A 20,713-nucleotide genomic window follows, 5' to 3' on the forward strand; every position below is an offset into this window, starting at 1 on the left:
CCAACTAAAATATTCATATTTCTTTACGTACTGCACGAATATGTAATCAAAAATGGTGGTTCCTATTTTTAAAAAACGCAGTTGATATCCGTTTGATCTGTGGCAGCGCATCTAGCGGGCCAACCATAGCGCCATGTGGTTTCCTCCTCCTTCAAGCTAGATAAGTTTCGTTGTTTGTAGTTTTTTCGTTTGACGCTTATTTCGTGAGATCAATGGACCACTCGCCTGCCAGACCTGCAACTCCTCTTACGCCTGTGTTATGCGACCGGCCTAAAACATAAGGGGGTTTTGTTGTCGTAATGGAGTAGTACGAGTGTATGAAGTTTGCATTGAATCCGCGTTACAAACGTCGTTGCCTCCCCTTTTAAGGCTTTTCAGCATCAGGACTGATCAGGACTCTGTTATTAGCCACCATCGTATCTTCATATATTGTCCTACCAAGCGAACCTTAGACAGTATTTTTGTCTACTGCCAAATAAATATCAGATTTTGTTTGTTTCATCGCTAGAGCCTAATTCCGAACTTCAGTGCTAATCTCGGTCCTTCCCAAAGTATTGTTATTAACTTTTCACCAATGAGGAGCTTTTGGTTGATACATTTATCAATAAAACTGTTCTACATTGTTTACCGGGACTGGTTTCCATTGTGTGTCAACCGGTGTAAGCCTGTCTTTCCTGGTTCTTTTTTCGTTTTTTATTTATTAATGGCTTTCGGGCAACACCCGTACAACCAGCCTCAGACAATGAAACCAACAGCTATCATACAGTCATGTAAACTCAAGTAAACGATCTAAATAAATTAACATTCACAATATTATAATGTGAAAAATTCTTTCTTCCTGTATTCTTATTTGACACACTGTTACAAAATCGTATAGTGGCTTTTACACTTTTGTGGCTCCTGTTGTTAAAATGGTTTTAATATTTGTAGGCTAAGTATTTCCAGAGGTCGATAGACGCTTACCTTCCTCACTGGTGCATGTAGTAAAGGTGATGTTCAGGCGGCAGAGGTGTTGCCAGAATCTCGCGTGCTTGAAGCAAAGTTGAGCGGTTGTCACTATAATGTCTTTGCTGAATCTGCAATTTTCGTACCAGGATTAGGCACCAATGCGGTATAGCGTCTCCCTTTAATTTCCTTATGTTGTGGAGAACATAATTGGGTGGCACTCAGTCATATTTCACTGAGCCACTGTATATAGGTTCCTTTTCCGGAGTATCTACTTCTTCATTTCCCTTTATTCTGCTGTGCGCTTTCAACCCATAACATGATAGTCATCTTATTTAGTCGGGGAAGCTCCTGCACTGCTTCTGTAATGCGATAGATGTACTAGATAATTTTTACAGCATCAGTGCTGAGCGTGAGTCTGATAAAATTATGACTATTTCTTCTTTTGCGTGTTGAAGTCCCTCTAAAATCGCGAAATGTGGACAGAACTTCAGGCGGCTTCAATTTGTCGTCTCGGTCTTTCCATCTACAAATACACTTCCTGCCCCGCCTTTTTGTTTAGACTCATCTCTGTAGTGATATGATTATGAATACAGGCTGCAGAATGAAATAAACTTGTTCCAAGGCTAGGGTTCGAATCTGGATCTCGTGCTCACCATGCAAGTATGCTAACCACCGCAGCACCCTGGCACTGCAGCTAACTCAGATGCCAAGATTAACCTAGTACCTCTCCTTCCCTAACACAAAATCCAATTCACGCCTCAGCCATCCTAGATAAAGCTGAACTTCATATGTCTCTGCAACACATAATTTATCTCGTTAATATACCATCTCTGTAGCTCTATCTTGAGGATGGCTAGAAGTTTCTCATTCAGTGAACCTTGGTCGAATCGAAGGCGCATGTTTATTTTCAGCTTCATAAGATGTTAGTGAAGGGCATTCTGAATGAGGTTATACTTTGGGAAGAAGAAACGTATTCACAGTTAAGCTGAAGCAGCGAAGTAAAATCCTGTTAACGGGAGTAGGTTGTTTTTGTCAAATGTGTGTGTGCATAGCACTTTGTAATGATCTCTCTAAGTCTTTTTTGATAAATAATCATTTAAGAAGCGAAAACGTTTCGAGATGAATTAGACTTTGATTTAAATCCTGCATTTTTCTAATGACGTCACATTTACTTCCACCAACAAAGTGTTAGTTGAAGCCTATTTTGCATACTTCGATGCAGAATCTATTAACTTCATACTGGCACTTATCCAGCTTCTCTAGTCTATTTGGTGTTGCTGAACTACAGCTGATACATCTATAATCCATGTAAGGCACAAGACTTGTCAATATACGGGCTATATCAAAAAGAATTATCCGATTTTTAAAAAATCGTTACTATTGTTTTATTTGAGATGCGCGTGGGCTCTATGGGACTTAACATCTATGGTCATCAGTCCCCTAGAACTTAGAACTACTTAAACCTAACTAACCTAAGGACATCACACAACACCCAGTCATCACGAGGCAGAGAAAATCCATGACCCCGCCGGGAATCGAACCCGGGAACCCGAGATGTGGCGTGAACAACATACTGTTGGAAAGACCAAACACTAGTTTTACATGTGACCCGCTAGGTAGCAGCAATGTGCCAGTTCTAGTAAAAATTGTGTCGTGACAACAGAAAGCGTTTTGTGTTCCACCTTTTGCGCAGCGCGGATCAGGAATAACTGTTCAGCGCGACTTTCATATTAGGTATGGTCAAAGAGCAGTAGGTGATGGCATGAACAATTCCGAAAAACAGGTTTTTTTTTGTGTAAAGGCATATCGCCAGGCCGTCTGACACAGTCGACGAATGCAGCTGCCATGGTTTCACAAGGAGTCTGCAGAAATCCGATCGCCGTGCAGCTCGATAGCTCAACATTCTCCCGATGTCCGACTGGCGTGTGTTGCGTCGACGTTTACACACGAAACCATACAAAGTTCAGCTACTGCAAGCACTTCATTAAGATGAGGATGACAGCCTCCAAGGTCACTGGATCTGACTGTATGCGATTATTTCTTGTGGAGGTTATAAAAGACTGTTTATGTGCCTCTGCTACCAACAATAATGAATAAACATGGCGTAACAGCAGCCTTGGAAGCCGTAACTCAAGACATGCTCGCTGCAGCGAGGGAACAAACTGAGTTTTCTATTCTTAAAAAAAAAAAAATCATATTATATGTCGATTAGTTTCAGAAATATACAGGGTGGTCGGAAATTCCCGTTACAGACTTCTAGGACTTGTAGAGGGCAGCGAGTACATCGTATTTTGAACAGGAACCGACGTACAGAAACGTCATCCAACGAGCGTCATAGCTATAGGCGCGGGAGTCTGAAAATGGACGTATACATGGGACCATTCCGTGAGGATGTTACAGACTTTTTAAGATAATGGAGAACGATAAATGTATTAATTTGAAGTAAGGACCCCTGTACTGGGAACGAACGAGTCGGAAGTTATAAACGAAAACCGTTCTGATACCTCTGAATGTATGTACCGGTTCTTGAGTTGCGAAGAGTGTAGGGCTGGTAACTTTCAGTGGTGGTAGTGTGGACAAAAACGAGAAAAAAGTCCAATAAACGTAGGCTCTAAATTGCATACCCGAGGAGCTATGACCATTCGTTCATCTTCGCCCATGTTAAACACATCTCCTCTACTGAGCAATTGTCCATAGCTGTTAAGGTACGCACTTTAGAGTCCACGTTTATTGGACATTTTTTTCTCGTTTTTGTCCACACTACCACTGAAAGTTACCAACTCTTCGCAACACAAGAAACGATACATGTATTCAACAGCCAGAGGTATCAGAACGGTTTTCGTTTATAACTTTATAACTTTATAACTTTCGACTCACTCGTTTCCGGTACAGGGATCCTTACTTCAAATTAATACATTTATCGTTCTCCATCACCCTAGAAAGTCTGTAACATCGTAACGGAATCACCCCGTGTATATGTACATTTACAGACGCCCGCGCCTATAACTTTGAAGTTCTGTAGTGTCGTTGGATGACGTTTTTGGACATAGGTTCCTATTCAAAATATGATGTACTCACTCTCCTCTACAAGTACTAGAAGTTTGCAACGGGAATTTCCGTACTTTACAGCTTGCGCAAGTTGAGTCTTTACGCACTCCTGAGGGCTGTTCTTCACGATGGAATTAGGAACGAGATGTCTGAGGTTGATTAGTGAGTGGAGGGGAAGGTACTGACCTGCAGGTAGAGGGGGTTGAAGGAGGGCTGGTTGAAGACGAGGCCGTAGACGATCTCCTCGCCCTTCCTTTCCTCAGCGAAAGTGCCGAACAGCCGGTCCCACACGATCAGGAAACCGCCGTAGTTCTTGTCCAGGCAGTACAAGTTGCAACCTGCAAGCACACCAGCACACTTCCTGTACATAGCGCAGGCGATTGCATTGGTGAAAAAGTTCGGAGCGTTTTTTTTTCATAAATTTAATAAATACAAGAGAAACGCATAACATTGGCTGTACTTGTTGTTGTGGTCTTCAGTCCTGAGACTGGTTTGATGCAGCTCTCCATACTACTCTATCCTGTGCAAGCACATTCATCGCTCAGTACCTACTGCAACCTACATCCTTCTGAATGTGCTTAGTGTATTCATCTCTTGGTCTCCCTCTACGATTTTTACCCTCCACGGTGCCCTCCAATACTAAACTGGTGATTCCTCGATGCCTCACAATATGCCCTACCAACCGATTCCTTCTTCTAGTCAAGTTGTCCCACAAATCTCTTTCCAATTCTATTCAATACCGCCTCATTAGTTATGTGATCTACCCATCTAATCTTCAGCATTCTTCTGTAGCACCACGTTTAGAAAGCTTCTATTCTCTTCTTGTACAAACTATTTATCGTCCACGTTTCACTTCCATACATGGCTACACTCCACACAAATACTTTCAGAAACGACTTCCTGACACTTAAATCTATACTCGATGTTAACAAATTTCTCTTCTTAAGAAACAAGTTCTTGCCATTGCCGGCCTACATTTCATATCCTCTGTACTTCGACCATCATCAGTTATTTTACTCCCCAAATAGCAAAACTCCTTTACTACTTTAAGTGCCTCATTTCCTAATTTAATTCCCACAGCATCACCCGATTTAATTCGACTACATTCCATTATCCTCGTTTTGCTTTTATTGATGTTCATCTTATATCCTCCTTTCAAGACACTGTCCATTCCGTTTAACTGCTCTTCCAGGTCCTTTGATGTCTCTGACAGAATTACAATGTCATCAGCAAACCTCAAATTTTTTATTTCTTCTCCGTGGATTTTAATACCTACTCCGAATTTTTCTTTTGTTTCCTTCACTGCTTGCTCAATATACAGATCGAATAACACCGGGGATAGGCTACAACTCTGTCTCCACTGCCTCCCCAACCACTGCTTCCCTTTCATGCCCCTTGAGTCTTATAACTGCCATCTGGTTTCTGTACAAATGGTAAATAGTCCTTAGCTCCCTGTATTTTACCCCTGCCACCTTCAGAATTTGAAAGAGAGTATTCCAGTCAACATTGCCAAAAGCTTTCTCTAAGTTTACAAATGCTAGAAACGTGGGTTTGCCTTTCCTTAATCTACAGGGTGTTTCAAAAATGACCGGTATATTTGAAACGGCAATAAAAACTAAACGAGCAGAGATAGAAATACACCGTTTGTTGCAATATGCTTGAGACAACAGTACATTTTCAGGTGGACAAACTTTCGAAATTACAGTAGTTACAATTTTCAACAACAGATGGCGCTGCAAGTGATGTGAAAGATATAGAAGACAACGCAGTCTGTGTGTGCGCCATTCTGTACGTCGTCTTTCTGCTGTAAGCGTGTGCTGTTCACAACGTGCAAGTGTGCTGTGGACAACATGGTTTATTCTTTAGAACAGAGGATTTTTCTGGTGTTGGAATTCCACCGCCTAGAACACAGTGTTGTTGCAATAAGATGAAGTTTTCAACGGAGGTTTAATGTAACCAAAGGACCGAAAAGCGATACAATAAAGGATCTGTTTGAAAAATTTCAACAGACTGGGAACGTGACGGATGAACATGCTGGAAAGGTAGGGTGACTGCGTACGGCAACCACAGAGGGCAACGCGCAGCTAGTGCAGCAGGTGATCCAACAGCGGCCTCGGGTTTCCGTTCGCCGTGTTGCAGCTGCGGTCCAAATGACGCCAACGTCCACGTATCGTCTCATGCGCCAGAGTTTACACCTCTATCCATACAAAATTCAAACGCAGCAACCCCTGAGCGCCGCTACCATTGCTGCACGAGAGACATTCGCTAACGATATAGTGCACAGGATTGATGACGGCGATATGCATGTGGAGAGCATTTGGTTCACTGACGAAGCTTATTTTTACCTGGACAGCTCCGTCAATAAACAGAACTGGCGCATATGGGGAACCGAAAAGCCCAATGTTGCAGTCCCATCGTCCCTGCATCCTCAAAAATACTGGTCTGGGCCGCCATTTCTTCCAAAGAAATCATTGGCCCATTTTTCAGATCCGAAACGATTACTGCGTCACGCTATCTGGACATTCTTCGTGAATTTGTGGCGGTACAAACTGCCTTAGATGACACTGCGAACACCTCGTGGTTTATGCAAGATAGTGCCCGGCCACATCGCACGGCCGACGTCTTTAATTTCCTGAATGAATATTTCGATGATCGTGTGATTGCTTTGGGCGATCCGAAACATAGAGGAGGCGGCGTGGATTGGCCTCCCTATTCGCCAGACATGAACCCTGTGACTTCTTTCTGTGGGGACACTTGAAAGACCAGGTGTACCGCTAGAATCCAGAAACAATTGAACAGCTGAAGCAGTACATCTCATCTGCATGTGAAGCCATTCCGCCAGACACGTTGTCAAAGGTTTCGGGTAATTTCATTCAGAGACTACGCCATTATTATTGCTACGCATGGTGGATATGTGGGAAATATCGTACTATAGAGTTTCCCAGACCGCAGCGCCATCTGTTGTTGACAATTGTAACTACTGTAATTTCGAAAGTTTGTCTGCCTGAAAATGTACTGTTGTCCCAAGCATATTGCAACAAACGGTGTATTTCTATCGCTGCTCGTTTAGTTTTTATTGCCGTTTCAAATATACCGGTCATTTTTGAAACAACCTGTATCTTGTAAGATAGGTCGTAGGGTCAATATTGCCTCCCCGCTTCTACCAGTTTTTCCATTTGTCTGTAAAGAATTCGCGTTAGTATTTGCAGCCGTGGCTTATTAAACTGATAGTTCGGTAATTTTCACATCTGTCAACACCTGCTTGTAGTTATCTGTTATATTCTCTCCATCATTATTTACTACATTCCGCCAACGATTCCGCGATAGCAGAAACTGCAGGGGTTTGAGGCGGGGCACACGTCGAGCCACGTTCGGAGTGCATTCACGTTCACGAATTAACTGATGACGAGCAAGCAGAGATGGATATATGGAGACCTGCTGATTTTTGATTTCCTTTACAGCATGCGGTACCCATACACCCGAGTTTTAAACCTTTCCAAGTAAATGCAAATGTCGGACGATTTTCGTTCACAGTTCATCAGATTTGCCAGTTGTCGAGTACACAGACATGAATCACTGTGGATTAATGCATTTAAACGCTTTTCATCAAGCTCCAAATGTCTTCCTGAACGTGGAGAGCCACTAATGTCAAAACGGTCCTCCTTAAAACGAGAAACCCATTTTCTTGCCGTACTGTGTCCAGCGGCATTATCCCCATACACAAAAAAGCTCTGGCTGCCTCTGCTGCTGTCACCCGCCTACTGAACTCAAACAGAACAATATGTCACTAATGTTCCGATTTATTCACTTGGCGATCCATGTTCTAGCGTCCACAGCTCCACTCACCATCTACAAATGACAAAGCCTAAACTCAAGTAGCAAAAGTGAACCAAAAATTAAAAAAGATGCAATCGATAAATAAAACTTAGCACCCGGAATACCAACATGCAAAACAAAAACGGTACGAACTTATGCACCAACCTAATATTATATACAGACAAGTAGCCGTTTGCTGCTGTTTGCAAACCTCTCGGAAAGTACTTGATAGACGATGTTACAAAAAATCTTGAAAGTTCTTGACCAATTAACTCCAGAATTTTAGACAATATTCTAATGAACGTTCTGACTGACATGGGCTATATACCTTTACTATACATATTAATGTATAAGTAATACATAGAGGACAGATGTGACATGTTCCACATCCACGAGGATCTCCTCAGTACGGATCTATGGAACAATAAACTAATCTACTAAAAATCTTGAAAAGTTCAAGTTTTTATAGTATAATCTAATGAATATTCAGACGGACCTAGATTACATATTTCTTGAAATACATATAATATATAAATGTATATTTAATACATAAAGGGAAACGTTGTTCCAAATGTCTCGAAACAACACTGTACAGGTTTTCTCTCGAAACAGACTACGAGAAAGAAAATGCTGGTCTGTGCTCTGTGTGAAAATGTGAGGTCTGTTTCCCTTCTCTCAGTTTTAACTGTAATAGAAGGGTACTTAAATCATTAGTAAAATTGGTTCTCCCATATACTCTATATTGTTTCTTAGTACATATGTTTTAAAACAGAAATGTATACACAACAATGTACTGTTTTCTTTTTACTCCTCGCTGCCGATTTTCACAGAAATCGTAAAGCTGTATTTATGGCTCATCATTTTATTATAGAATCCGAATGAGCAACAATAACAATCAACAAAGCTCAAGGTCAGAAGGTCAGAGATAGATAGAGAGAGAGAGAGAGAGAGAGAGAGAGAGAGAGAGAGAGAGAGAGAGAGAGAGAGAGGGGGGGGGGGGCGACGTACAGAGAGCGGGGAAGGGGGTGGTGGTGGAGGAGGAGGAGGAGGAGGAGATTAGGATGGATATTCAACTCCATACATATTTAGCAATTGGGAAACTATGCCAGGTTCGCTACTACTGTATAGTTCCTTACATCTACGCAGACATAAATTTGTTGAATATATACTGTCGAGGTAGAACATTACTGACACTGCGGGATTGAATGCTACAAAGTGGCTGGCTACACACACACACACACACACACACACACACACACACACACACACACCTGATGTGATGAGGAGGCCATACGTATGAGTTGCGGCTGCTGCTGTCACAGATTAAGTGATAAACAACCAATTAGCTGTGACGCGTGAAGTCTCTCAGTCGAACGGTGGCATCTCTTGCACACAAAACTAGGAAAAACTGCTACTGAAACCCATGTTTTACCACAAGAAGTGTATGAGCAAGACTGTTTATCACGGACATAAGTTTTTGAGTGGTTCAGGCGTCGATTGATGAAATTGTAGGAATTGAAAAAGAATGCATAAAACAAATTTTACACAACCAGTTAATATGACAACAACGTGCGTGAAACTAGCGTCGAAATTCTCACGATCGGACAAAAAAAAAAAAAAAAAAAAAAAAAAAAAAAAAAAAAAAAAAAAAAAAAAAAAAGAGTATAGTGAAACTGTTTGTACTGACATTTTGAATACCACTGAAATTAATCCCAATTTCTTGGAAAGACTGATAACACGTCACAAATCTTAGGTTTTCACTTATGGTCCAGAAAGTAAGCGCCGACTCCATGCATTGGAGGGCCCCAATTTCAGCGACAGCGAAAAAAATGTAATGATCAAATCAAGAGTTGATGCAATGATGATTTTTTTAATTCGTGGAATTGTGCATCTTCACTGGTTTCCTTGAGATTCTTGCTCAACTTGGTGAAAAAAATAAGAAAAGAAACGACTCGAATTGTGGACGAACAAGTCATGGGTTCTGCATCGAGACAGACTAGCTGGGTTTCTAACGAAGTACAGCATCCCAGTGCTGGACCACCGACCTTATTCGCCTGACCCAGCGGTACACACCATCAGGATCATAGAGGAAGATTTGCAGCGCATTTGGGGGGGGGGGGGGGGGGGAGGCGGCAGCAGCGGACTCACCGTGGTGGACGCGGTGGTGCTTCGGCGTGTTGAGCACCCACTCCAGGGGGCCCAGCGTGGTGACCGCCTGCGTGTGGATCCAGAACTGGTACAGCAGGTTGAACTGCTGGTGCACCAGAAAGTGCGACGGCGGGATGGCCAGCGCAAGCGGCAGGTAGAACACCTGTGGACAACACGAGGCCACTGTACAGCCCATCCTAGAGGGGGACCGTTCTGGTAAGGTGACGAGTGAGGTGAATTCCAGACTTCAAATTCCTACCCATCCAGTAGACTCGACGTGGGATCCCAGTGATATTCCAAAATCACTCCTCAACACTCATGGACGTTGCACAAACACTGTGGTACGTACAGGGTACGACAACATTAAAAAATTGGTCATGCTCGAGTAGGAGTCGCACTCTAAGGGTCTACATCTACATACATACTCCGCAATCCACCATACGGTGCGTGGCGGAGGGTACCTCGTACCACAACTAGCATCTTCTCTCACTGTTCCACTCCCAAACAGAACGAGGGAAAAATGACTGCCTATATGCTTCTGTACGAGCCCTAATCTCTCTTATCTTTGTGGTCTTTCCACGAAATGTAAGTTGGCGGCACTAAAATTGTACTGTAGTCAGCCTCAAACGCTGGTTCTCTAAATTTCCTGAGTAGCGATACACGAAAAGAACGCCTCGTTTCCTCCAGAGTCTCCCATCCGGGTTCCTGAAGCATTTCCGTAACACTCGCGTGATGATCAAACCTACCAGTAACAAATCTAGCAGCCCGCCTCTGAATTGCTTCCATGTCCTCCCTCAATCCGACCTGATTGGGATCCCAAACGCTTGAACAGTACTCAAGAATAGGTCGTATTAGTGTTTTAGAAGCGGTCTCCTTTACAGATGAACCACATCTTCCGAAGACGACTATCCGTCTTCCTTACAACTGCCATTACATGCTTGTCCCACTTCAACTTAATAATGTATGTAGGTATTTTATCCATTCGGGTAACTGAGAATCTCTACGACTTTTGGCTATTACCGACAAGATATTGGTTCCGAATTTTCTTACTTTCTTTCCTTTATTTATACTGTGAACCTCGCTTCTTGCTTAAGTACTCGATTCTAGCTCAAAGGGAAGTATTCAATAGGTTCTGATGAGTGACTTTACAAATATCAAAATATGTGACAAATGGCCATATCTTTTGATTCCATTGACTTATACACCTGAGGGTAATTTATTTATTTATTCTTTGACACCGCCAAGGGATCTTGAATTTCAGTATGTGACAAATTTCAACTTGACACGTCTACCTGTTCATAAGACAGACAGCCAAGTTATTCTATAAGCATTCCGTTTGTACCGACTGAGGCAAGAAACCCTAGGAAGGCTTGTGAAGGGAACGATCTAAACCGATGTTTGTGAATGAATTATCTAATGATGATATGCAGCAGTGTTTTCCGTATGTTGTGCTTTGTTGGTACAGTTTACAAATGCCATGACTCTTGAGAGGATTATTTCCTTACGAATGTATGGTATGTTGCAGTTCAGAATGAATGTAATTTTCTGCTCTAAGAAAAGCCCCAAATACATACAAGAGTTAAAAACCCTGCCTCGTGTTATGATGTGGACCTGGGTATCATCATGATATGTACTCCACCATATTTCTTTTTTCTTTTTTCAAGGGACGTGAATGGAAATTTTGTTCGGACAGATTCAACCGTGATTAATACCTCAGCTCTAAGACAAGGGAATCGTGAATCATATGTGGTCGCAGCAGAACAGAAATACAACACTATTTTCTATTCAGATGCAAGAGTTCCTTAAGGTAAATTTTTGAGGCTGTTAGATCGGGCATTGTTCATCAAGATTTCCAGTCCCTTGAAATGTGTACCTCGAAGCCCAGTTCTTTGATTGCCAGACACTTGATGGTTGGGACGTATTGTCACTGGCTTTCTGTCGTTAGTACAGTAATGCAGAACTGCGGAAGAGTGTTGAGAAAGCCTTTTCAAGGGTAACTCCTGAGATGCTCTATAAGATGTCAAGGTCACTGAGACATACAGATCTCTTTGTAAGGCACTAGGGTGCACAAGATAAATGGTTTTTAAATGTAAATACCTCATTATGCGATGTATTGTTCTGACATAAGGGTGTGGAGACTGTACTGTCTGCTCTCATCGAGGCCATATCTATTGGTCAAGTGCAGTAAACAGAACTAAAGAGATGAAAAAGAAATCCGTTCCAATCCAGTTTGAGTTTAACCACGGATCCCCCAATATACCTGAAGACAGCCATACATAGGGTTCAGAATCTAAGTAGATGCCACTTCGAAAGAGACTATCTAATACACAACAGTTGTGATCAGCTGGGAAAATATCAAAAAATTAGGCCCTGTCCAGCCACCCAAACTGAACAGTGCTTTCCTGCAATTTCTCTACATTTCTTCAGGCAGAAACACACTTCTCTCACAGTCCAGTGCAGGCACTCGATACATAACGTCTAATCCAAAGACCTAGCGTCGAATACCTACATACCCAGCCACCCTCATTTGGATTTTCCCATGGTTTCGCTAAGTACCTTGAAACATTACTAAAGAAGGCTGAAATCCTTAACACAGTCTCTATCATACACACTCTCGTATCACTTAAGGCCCTGTATGACAATTAACGTGAAGACCAACCTTCAACGCACTGTGTCTGTGGTTTTCAATGTTTTTCCTAAATCACTTCCCAATACTCTCACGCATAACGCAACCACTACGGCAGGTATATAAAATCCATTCTTGCAGAGACATTCCCTTTGAATCCAATGTTGGAAACAAAACTTAAGTCTAGAAAAATGTACATTGTCTTTTTTAACAATTCTCTGTATGTTTAATGTAAATAATTTTGATGTATTGATAATAACGGTTAAGCTTTGTAGCTCATTGTGTTTCAGCAAAAATAAAACAATTTAAACAAGATAGTGTAATGGATAAAGGTGCAATAGGAAAATTCGCGGTTAAGGGCACCACACCGGGGTTCAAGTCGAAAAATTAGTATTTTCCTACCATGTGTATTTATGTGCCACGCTCGCTTTTCTGTCACCCACTTTCCTGCATATATTTTAGATCTTTATATCCCCTACAGTGCACGTTTGGAACTTTTTTTTTACTCCCGAGGGTGTTGGCTCTTCTTGGAATGCAACAGTCGGTATTCTTTTGTTTATGCTGTTTGTAAACAACTCGCTTTCAAACTCGCGGTTATAGTTTTGTTCAAGTGTAAGTGCGAGTAGCTGTTATAGAAAACCTACAGGTATACTATGGGCAAACAATTAGGAGAAATAAAGAAAATATTGAGGTAATGAAGAGAGATGTTTGGGCCATATTCTTCCATACCTCCTCTACTGATGGTAAGTTATGTCATGGATAGTGTCCATCAGGAGAAAATTCGTGGTCCAAATACAATAGGGCTCAGGCAACTGCAGAATCTTATTTTCACCAGCATTCTCTTCCTGCTGCTGTTATTACAGCAGTTAAACCTATTTTCAGAGACTTGGATGATCCTGACCTAAGGAAATGTCTGCGTGGGAAGACAGAGAACCCAAAAGAATGTTTCAACAGCATAATTTGGAACCGCCTTCCTAACACTGTGTTTGTAGGTATGCACAATGAAACTAGGAGTTCATGATACTGTTATTACATTTAATTGTAGTAATATTGGAACGTGTTGGGTGAAAATATGATGACTGGGCTGCAACATTGCGATAAAATGAGGATAGCCGATGCAGACAGGTCTGCATCTAATATGGCCAAGAAAGCAAGGCAAACATCCAGGAAGGTGAAAAAGAAGCTGGAAGATCTACTGGAGGCCAAAGAAGGGCCATCATATGCAGCAGGACAGTTTTAGTTAACTGTAAGTAACAAATTTCAAAAGTTTTTTCTTTAAAGTCAATTTCCAGCAAACTAAAATTTTCATTACATATGCCCCATTATATCAGAAACTATCGTACATAAATGAAATTTTCAGACTCTGTGCATAACGTAAAAAGCCACCTCTGGTAATACATTCATTAATATTCCCCCATTAGGAAGTTCACAAAAAATATTGTCTACAGAAAAACTTAATATTTTTTGTTCATAAATTTTAAAAAGTATTTCTTAAAAACTGTAAAATGGATAAAATAGATTTTAGTACAGTTGACTGGATTAGCATCATGAAACATACAGTACAAATATCAAGGCCCTGCATCAAATAGTTTTTTTCAGAAATGGGTCAAATACTTGCCTAAATTAACATAGGTTAGATAGGCAGGGTAAGGTCCTCTTAAGTCCTAGTGCTGCAAACAATTTCATTTCTGATTATGGGGTTATTTTTAATTAAGTTAGTCTGAAGATGTGCAATATAGTTAGCGCTTCAGCACATCCCAAATGTGTGAAACTACAGTATCAGCAAAAGGGGGGGGGGGGGGGGGGGAGTGTGTGTGTGTGGTGAGTAGAGGTCACACAAGTGTGTGGATACTCACGAAGCCGCACCAGCCCTGCAGCAGCGACTGCCGCAGCCCCACGGCCAGGTTGTACTCCTCGGAGCTGTGGTGCACCTGATGCTGCGCCCACAGGATATGCACCTCTGCAAAAGCAAAATTACCGAACTTCGTTTTTACTTATCTCTGTACTTCGTGCTTTACTAGCTTTATGCCTGCGGCTCCCCTGCTTATACATATGCCACACGCACATACACTCTACTACAAAAAAAAAAAAAAAAAAAAAAAAAAAAATGCGCCATGAAGAAATTATAGGAATTGGAGGGACATTGATGTGATGTACGTTTGCAAACCAACAAATATTATGATTTCAGAAAAACTGGACAATTGATTCAAGAGAAAGAGCTTCATAATTTGAGCAAGTCCATAGAGCGTTGGTTCGTTCAAATAGGTTCAAATGGCTCTGAGCACTATGGGACTTAACATCTGAGGTCATCAGTCCCCTAGAACTTAGAACTACTTAAACCTAACTAACCTGACAGGACAGGACACACATCCATGCCTGGAGCAGGATTCAAACCTGCGACTGTAGGAGCTGTGCGGTTCCGGACTGAAGCGCCTAGAACCGCTCGGCCAAAACGGCTGGCTCGTTCGTTCGTCTCTGGCCCTTGTGCAAGCAGTTACTTGGCTTGCCATTGATTGGTAAGAGTTGTTGGCTGTGCTCCTGAGGGATATCGTGCGAAATTCTGCCCAACTGGCGTCTTAGATTTTCAAACTGAGAGATGGTTAGAAGGGCCTGCAGAGAATGCTCCAAACCTTATCAAGTGGGGAGCAATCCGGTCACGATAGGGTTTTGCAAGCACTGTTGCTGTGTCCGGGCAGGCATTATCTCTATCAAATGAAAGTGCAGGATGGCTCGTCATGAAGGGCAACAAAACGGGCGCTGTGCTGTAAGGGCGCCGTGGATGACAACCAAACGGGTTGTGCTATGAAAAAAATTGTCTCGCCAGACCGTCACTCATGGTGAGGTTGGTATCCCACCACTGTCTGGGGCGTCACCAGACAATTGTTCGCTCATTTCGAAGCGAGACTCGTTACTGAATACAATTCTACTCCAGTTAATGAGATTTCAGCTTACGGCGCTATGAGCTGAGCTACAGCTTCAACACGGCAGTGTGTCATAAATATATAGTAAAGACTTTGTAAAGACTGTATCTTTAACTGTAATTATTTGGTATTTTAACTATTAAAATTGGTTCAAAACGATTTATTCGTAATTCATCATCATAGCGTAACATTTAAACGGTGTACTTTCATAGCACACAAGCTATAACACTGAAAACATAGTTCCGTTAAGGATAAACGTCCCCCTCTGTCTGCAAGTGGTGTATACAAGATTCCATGTACGAGTGGCAAGGTCTACATTGGAACTACAAAGAGAAGTGTGAATACACGATTGAAGGAACATCAAAGTCTTTGCCGACTAGGGAAACAGACAAATCAGCCATGGCGGGACATGCTCTTCAATCAGGTGAACACGTAGTGAAATTTTCGGAAACTGAAGTTTTATGTACTATGACGAACTATTGTCCATGGCTATCTAGAGAATCCATCGAAATATATGAACATGGGGATAATTTTAACAGAAAACAAAAAAGCATGAAACTTAGTGATATATGGACTGTGGCGCTACAGAGTCGATGAGAAGTTTTCATCTTTAACGCACTATGACCGATAGTTAAAATTTTTTATCTTTGACAAGGTTTATATCTGCTATCACCTGAAATCCACTTTCCCCAGTATTTAGGCCGCTCTTCGACGTCCGACTCGTCAGTCGGAAAGATTCAGCACAACCAGGAGCACCTCCGAAGATGTCCAACGTAGCTTTGGACGAAACGTCAGGGATTGAAAAGTTCCATGGACCACGGCCATACAACTCGGAAATATTCTCAGCAGCAAAAACATCAAATTTAGGTAGTCTATCGAGGTATAGTTGCACGTCACTTTACTATGGCAATGACGCACATATAAACATGCCGACGCTTTGAAGGTTATATTCATTCCACGTACTCTATGACAAGGAAAACCCACCAAATTATGTAGTTTAATTCAATAAAAATGACTAAGAATGCTTGTTGGTTACTGGAAAATCCTCTTAGATGTTTTTGGCGATTTTTTATTTTCACGCCGCGCGGGATTAGCCGAGCGGTCTAGGGCGCTGCAGTCAGGGACTGTGCGGCTGGTCCCGGCGGAGGTTAGAGTCCTCCCTCGAGCATGGGTGTGTGTGTTTGTCCTTAGGGTAACTTAGGTTAAGTAGTGTGTAAGCTTAGGGACTGATGACCTTCGCAGTTAAGTCCCATAATACTTTAAAAAATTTTTTTTCACATTCAAAACATGCTTCGGGCCCATCCCATTGGCTGGTGTCTTGTGAGCAATTACGATTTGGGATTACAAACTCTTCCCATAATATAAATGCAAGTATACACGATTGCAAGCTTCACAAAGATACAAAAATTATAAAAAATCGAGAATGTCAAAATAGACAAAAATGAAGATACCATACGCAATTAGAGAAACTCAAGAAGCACTTGAAAATGCGGTACATCAAGGAATACACATTGCCTATCACATGCAATAACTTTCCAGTCGCACAGACAGAGGCTGCATTTAAAGCGGACTGTGGCCGATAGAGACCACCTTGTGGCAACACTCCGCCAGTATCAATAGGAAATTTAATGTATTTGTGTAACTAGATTACTAGCAATGACAAAAGTAAAGCTTGAAGTCATAAAAAGTGAGAGACACTACAGCAAATATGTGAAAATTACAGCATATAAAAATAAACTCAAAATTGTGGGAAATGTCACTGAACACTTGGTGTTGTAAACAGTGGCTGCAAAGGGCGCTCGGTTTTTACTTCCAAAGGCAATTGAAGACATCAGAAATATGGAAAAAAACAATCTGTTGTTAAGTGATCTGCTCATTAAGTAATCGGTGATGATAGCGCCGTCCATGTACGAAAATTTCTAGGTCTTCCAAGATATCCAAATAAACACCTTTATTGTTATAATGAAGAATCCGTAAATTATTTCCGATGTCACGAAGTTTATGACTGCACTGACGTAAATGAACTAGTCAAGCTTACCACTTAATCTTATAGACCCCCCCCCTCCCCGCCCCCAATTGCATTTCTTATTAAGAGGATGTTCTTTGCGGCGGGTCCTCTTCTGTTTGCTTGGTAAAAACATGTACATCATTAGGCACGTTCCCCTCCACCAAAAAAATCTGACCTGTCCGATTCTTCATTTCACGCTGTGGAGTATAGTGGAACGTGAAATTCAACAGTGGGCCTCGAATACCACCGAGGCCTACGAGAAAGACAGCCCGCGGCGCGTACGTCACGAAGGTAGTCCTGCGCTCGCTCGCTCGCTCAAATCAGCAGACAGACTACGTTTCTACACCTGTTAACTCCTAACTAGGCGTGTTCGTACAAACGAAACTGAATCTTCTACTGGAATCTGCTATTATGGAATATTTCTGTTATTAGTCCTATAATGATGGGAAGACCATGGGCCTACTTATAATTTGTTACGGCTGTACTGACGTACAATAAAATAAAATCATGCTAAAATGATTATCAGTTGCATAAGGCACCACTTCCAACATGTAATGAGTACTGTTAAGCAGAAGAGACTAAATGCTGTAAACAAGCCGTTATGCCATTTATATGGAGTATTGATCTTAAATTAAATTTTGGTGCAGTACGTTAATCAGTAAGACTTCATAATAGCAGATTCCAGTGGAAGATGCAATTCTAGTTAGTAGTTACACGCCCAGCTGCGAGTTAACAGGTTTGGAAACGCATTTTGTCTGCTGAGCTGAGCGAACGAGTCCAGGACTACCTTCGTGAGGTACGCACCGCGGCCTTTCTCGTGGGCCTCCAATACCACGCTGTGACGTCACCAGCTCCTCGTCCAAGCGTGTTTTCGCGTCCCGCCAGGGGACGGCTTAAGGAAAGTGTATAAGCGAAGCAGGGACGGCTGGTGAATCATTGTAGCGAGGACACGGACAGCAAATTTGGAAAATCACTCGCGTAAGCGATTTTGACAAAGGCAGATTGTTATGGCCGGTTCCTTCACTGAAGCGGTGAAGCTTTTCGGCCGTTCGCGTCATACAGTCGTGAGAAGGGCGGACAAAACACGAATAGGTAGTGAGATGTTGGGCGTCCGCAGCTCATCACAGAACTTGTAAACTAGGATAGTCGGCGATCTATGGCAGATCAGACGACAGGGTACAGTGCTGGTGCAGAGACAAGTGCAGGACTGTTGATAAAATATCGATATCTTGTCCAAAGCTATTGATATATGATGGCGATAATTTTTATTGCTATGTCGATATCGTAAAAGCCATGTCGAATGCCGATATTTTTATTTTATCCTTATATATAAAATTCACGTGTCACAGTGTTAGTTGCCATACTCCTCCGAAACGGCTCTATCGATTCTGATGAAATTTTACATGTACATTCGGTAGGTGCGAGAATCGGTCGTAATCTATTTTTCATACCCCTAAGTGATAAGGGTGCTCCACCCCAAAAAAATTCTTATTTTTTTGGACAGAACTTTTTATTTTTTATAATGTGGCATTACAAAATACACACAACCCTAAATTATCACCCTTCTACCACCAACTCCTACTTTTTAACAGCGATAACCTGGTCGATAACTGATCAATTATCACTTCATCAGTTACCCACGCCAGGTGTCTACCGGTGACAGTCTGTCACTATTCGATAGATACGTAATTGAAGAAATCGTACCAAAAGCAACGACTCTAATATCTCTCTCTGAATCGACGTAACTAGACCGAGAAGTTTAAGTAGGTAGCACGCGTCATTCGCCAAATCGATATTTAGGTCTAGCACACACGAATCGATTTTTATCGTACTGACATATATCGTTCGAGCAAATTCTTTTAATGGAATAATGGAACAAAGAAGTTCCTATGCTCTCCTTTGTTCCTATAAAAGAATTTAATCGTACAGTATATTTACGTACGATAAAAACCGATGCGCGTGCGATTGGCCCTATACATAATGCTGGCAAACACGTTTCGACACGAGATTGCCGCTATGTTTGTATGCTCATGGACGAGCCGTGTATCGGCTGCAATGGTTAAATCCGCGCAATCTACCGTGGAAAAGCTAGAACTAATTAGTGGCCGATACTGCCGGCTTTCCCCTAAGCCTTTTCTCAATCCCTACACAGTTTTCAGCCATTATTATTGTTTGTGTCACGAGCTCCCGCTAACAACGGCTGTTGTGTTACACGTACACATATTCTTATAGACTAGAGAATTTATATGGCAAAACAACGTTTACCGGTCAGATTTAACATATAAAGATTTTCAGAGGCGGAATGAAGCTCGCCGGGTATAGCTAGTATTATATTTTTGCGCAGTTCTCGGTAAGTATTTGAAATTGTTCTTTTGAAATTGTAGTAGAACATGATTTTACTTTCACCGTGTGAAGGAGTGTTACTACGTTTCGAGTTTTCATCACGTCTAGTCTCTCTCTTCGGCTGTGCGACGCAAGTATAGATGGCACAAAGGAGTTCGTTTGCACTATGGGAGGGGAGGGAAGGGGGTGGCGGTGTGGATGAAATAAAAAGTTTCCGATGTGGAGAAATAATACACCAGTTCCGTTACAAAACAATTTTTAACACAACTAGTGTGCTATTTCTACACATCGGCATTCTTCAAAAACACAGTAGTCGAAAATCATGAACAAAAATCTAAATGGCAAGATTGGTCTCTGCGGTGGGCGGAGACGTGTGAGGGAAAATGCTGACGTGCGGCGCTCGGAGCTACCACCAGGAACCGCAACGTTTGAATTCACCACGCAATTTTTACACTACGACTGCCGAGTCCTGGTGTTTGCAGAAATGAAAACTCAGGGAAGTCGACATGAAGTGTTCCGGACAAATCCGGTATTTGACGAAGCCGAACGATAGACTCATCTGACATCTTTTATTGTGCCACTTAGATGCGGTTACCATTGTTAACAAAGTGCTATTGGAAGGAACACACAGAAAATGTTGTGTGGAAGGCTAACCAAAGCCTTCGTTTTATTGGCAGGACACTTAGAAAATGTAACAGACCTCCTAAGGAGACTGCCTACAATACGCTTGTCCGTCCTCTTTTAGAATACTGCTGCGCGGTGTAGGATCCTTACCAGACGGCACTGACGGAGTACATCGAAAAAGGTCAAACAAGGGCAGCACGTTTTGTATTATCGCGAAATATGAGAGAGAAT

The 20,713-nt window shown here is 42.0% G+C and overlaps 1 protein-coding gene across 1 annotated transcript in view; it reads right to left on the minus strand.

Moving 5' to 3' along the window:
* LOC126293599 (alkylglycerol monooxygenase-like) overlaps nt 1-20,713 on the minus strand; it is a 192,438-nt gene that overhangs the window by 15,585 nt on the left and 156,140 nt on the right. Inside the window, exons 4-6 of the mRNA XM_049986878.1 lie at nt 14,443-14,546; nt 9,961-10,123; nt 4,183-4,334 (exon numbers count right to left, since the gene is read on the minus strand). Of these exons, the coding sequence (XP_049842835.1) occupies nt 4,183-4,334; nt 9,961-10,123; nt 14,443-14,546 (419 nt within the window). The remainder of the gene's footprint in view (nt 1-4,182; nt 4,335-9,960; nt 10,124-14,442; nt 14,547-20,713) is intronic.

Source organism: Schistocerca gregaria, chromosome 10 (assembly GCF_023897955.1).
Source record: "Schistocerca gregaria isolate iqSchGreg1 chromosome 10, iqSchGreg1.2, whole genome shotgun sequence".
Taxonomy (NCBI): Eukaryota; Metazoa; Arthropoda; class Insecta; order Orthoptera; family Acrididae; genus Schistocerca; species Schistocerca gregaria.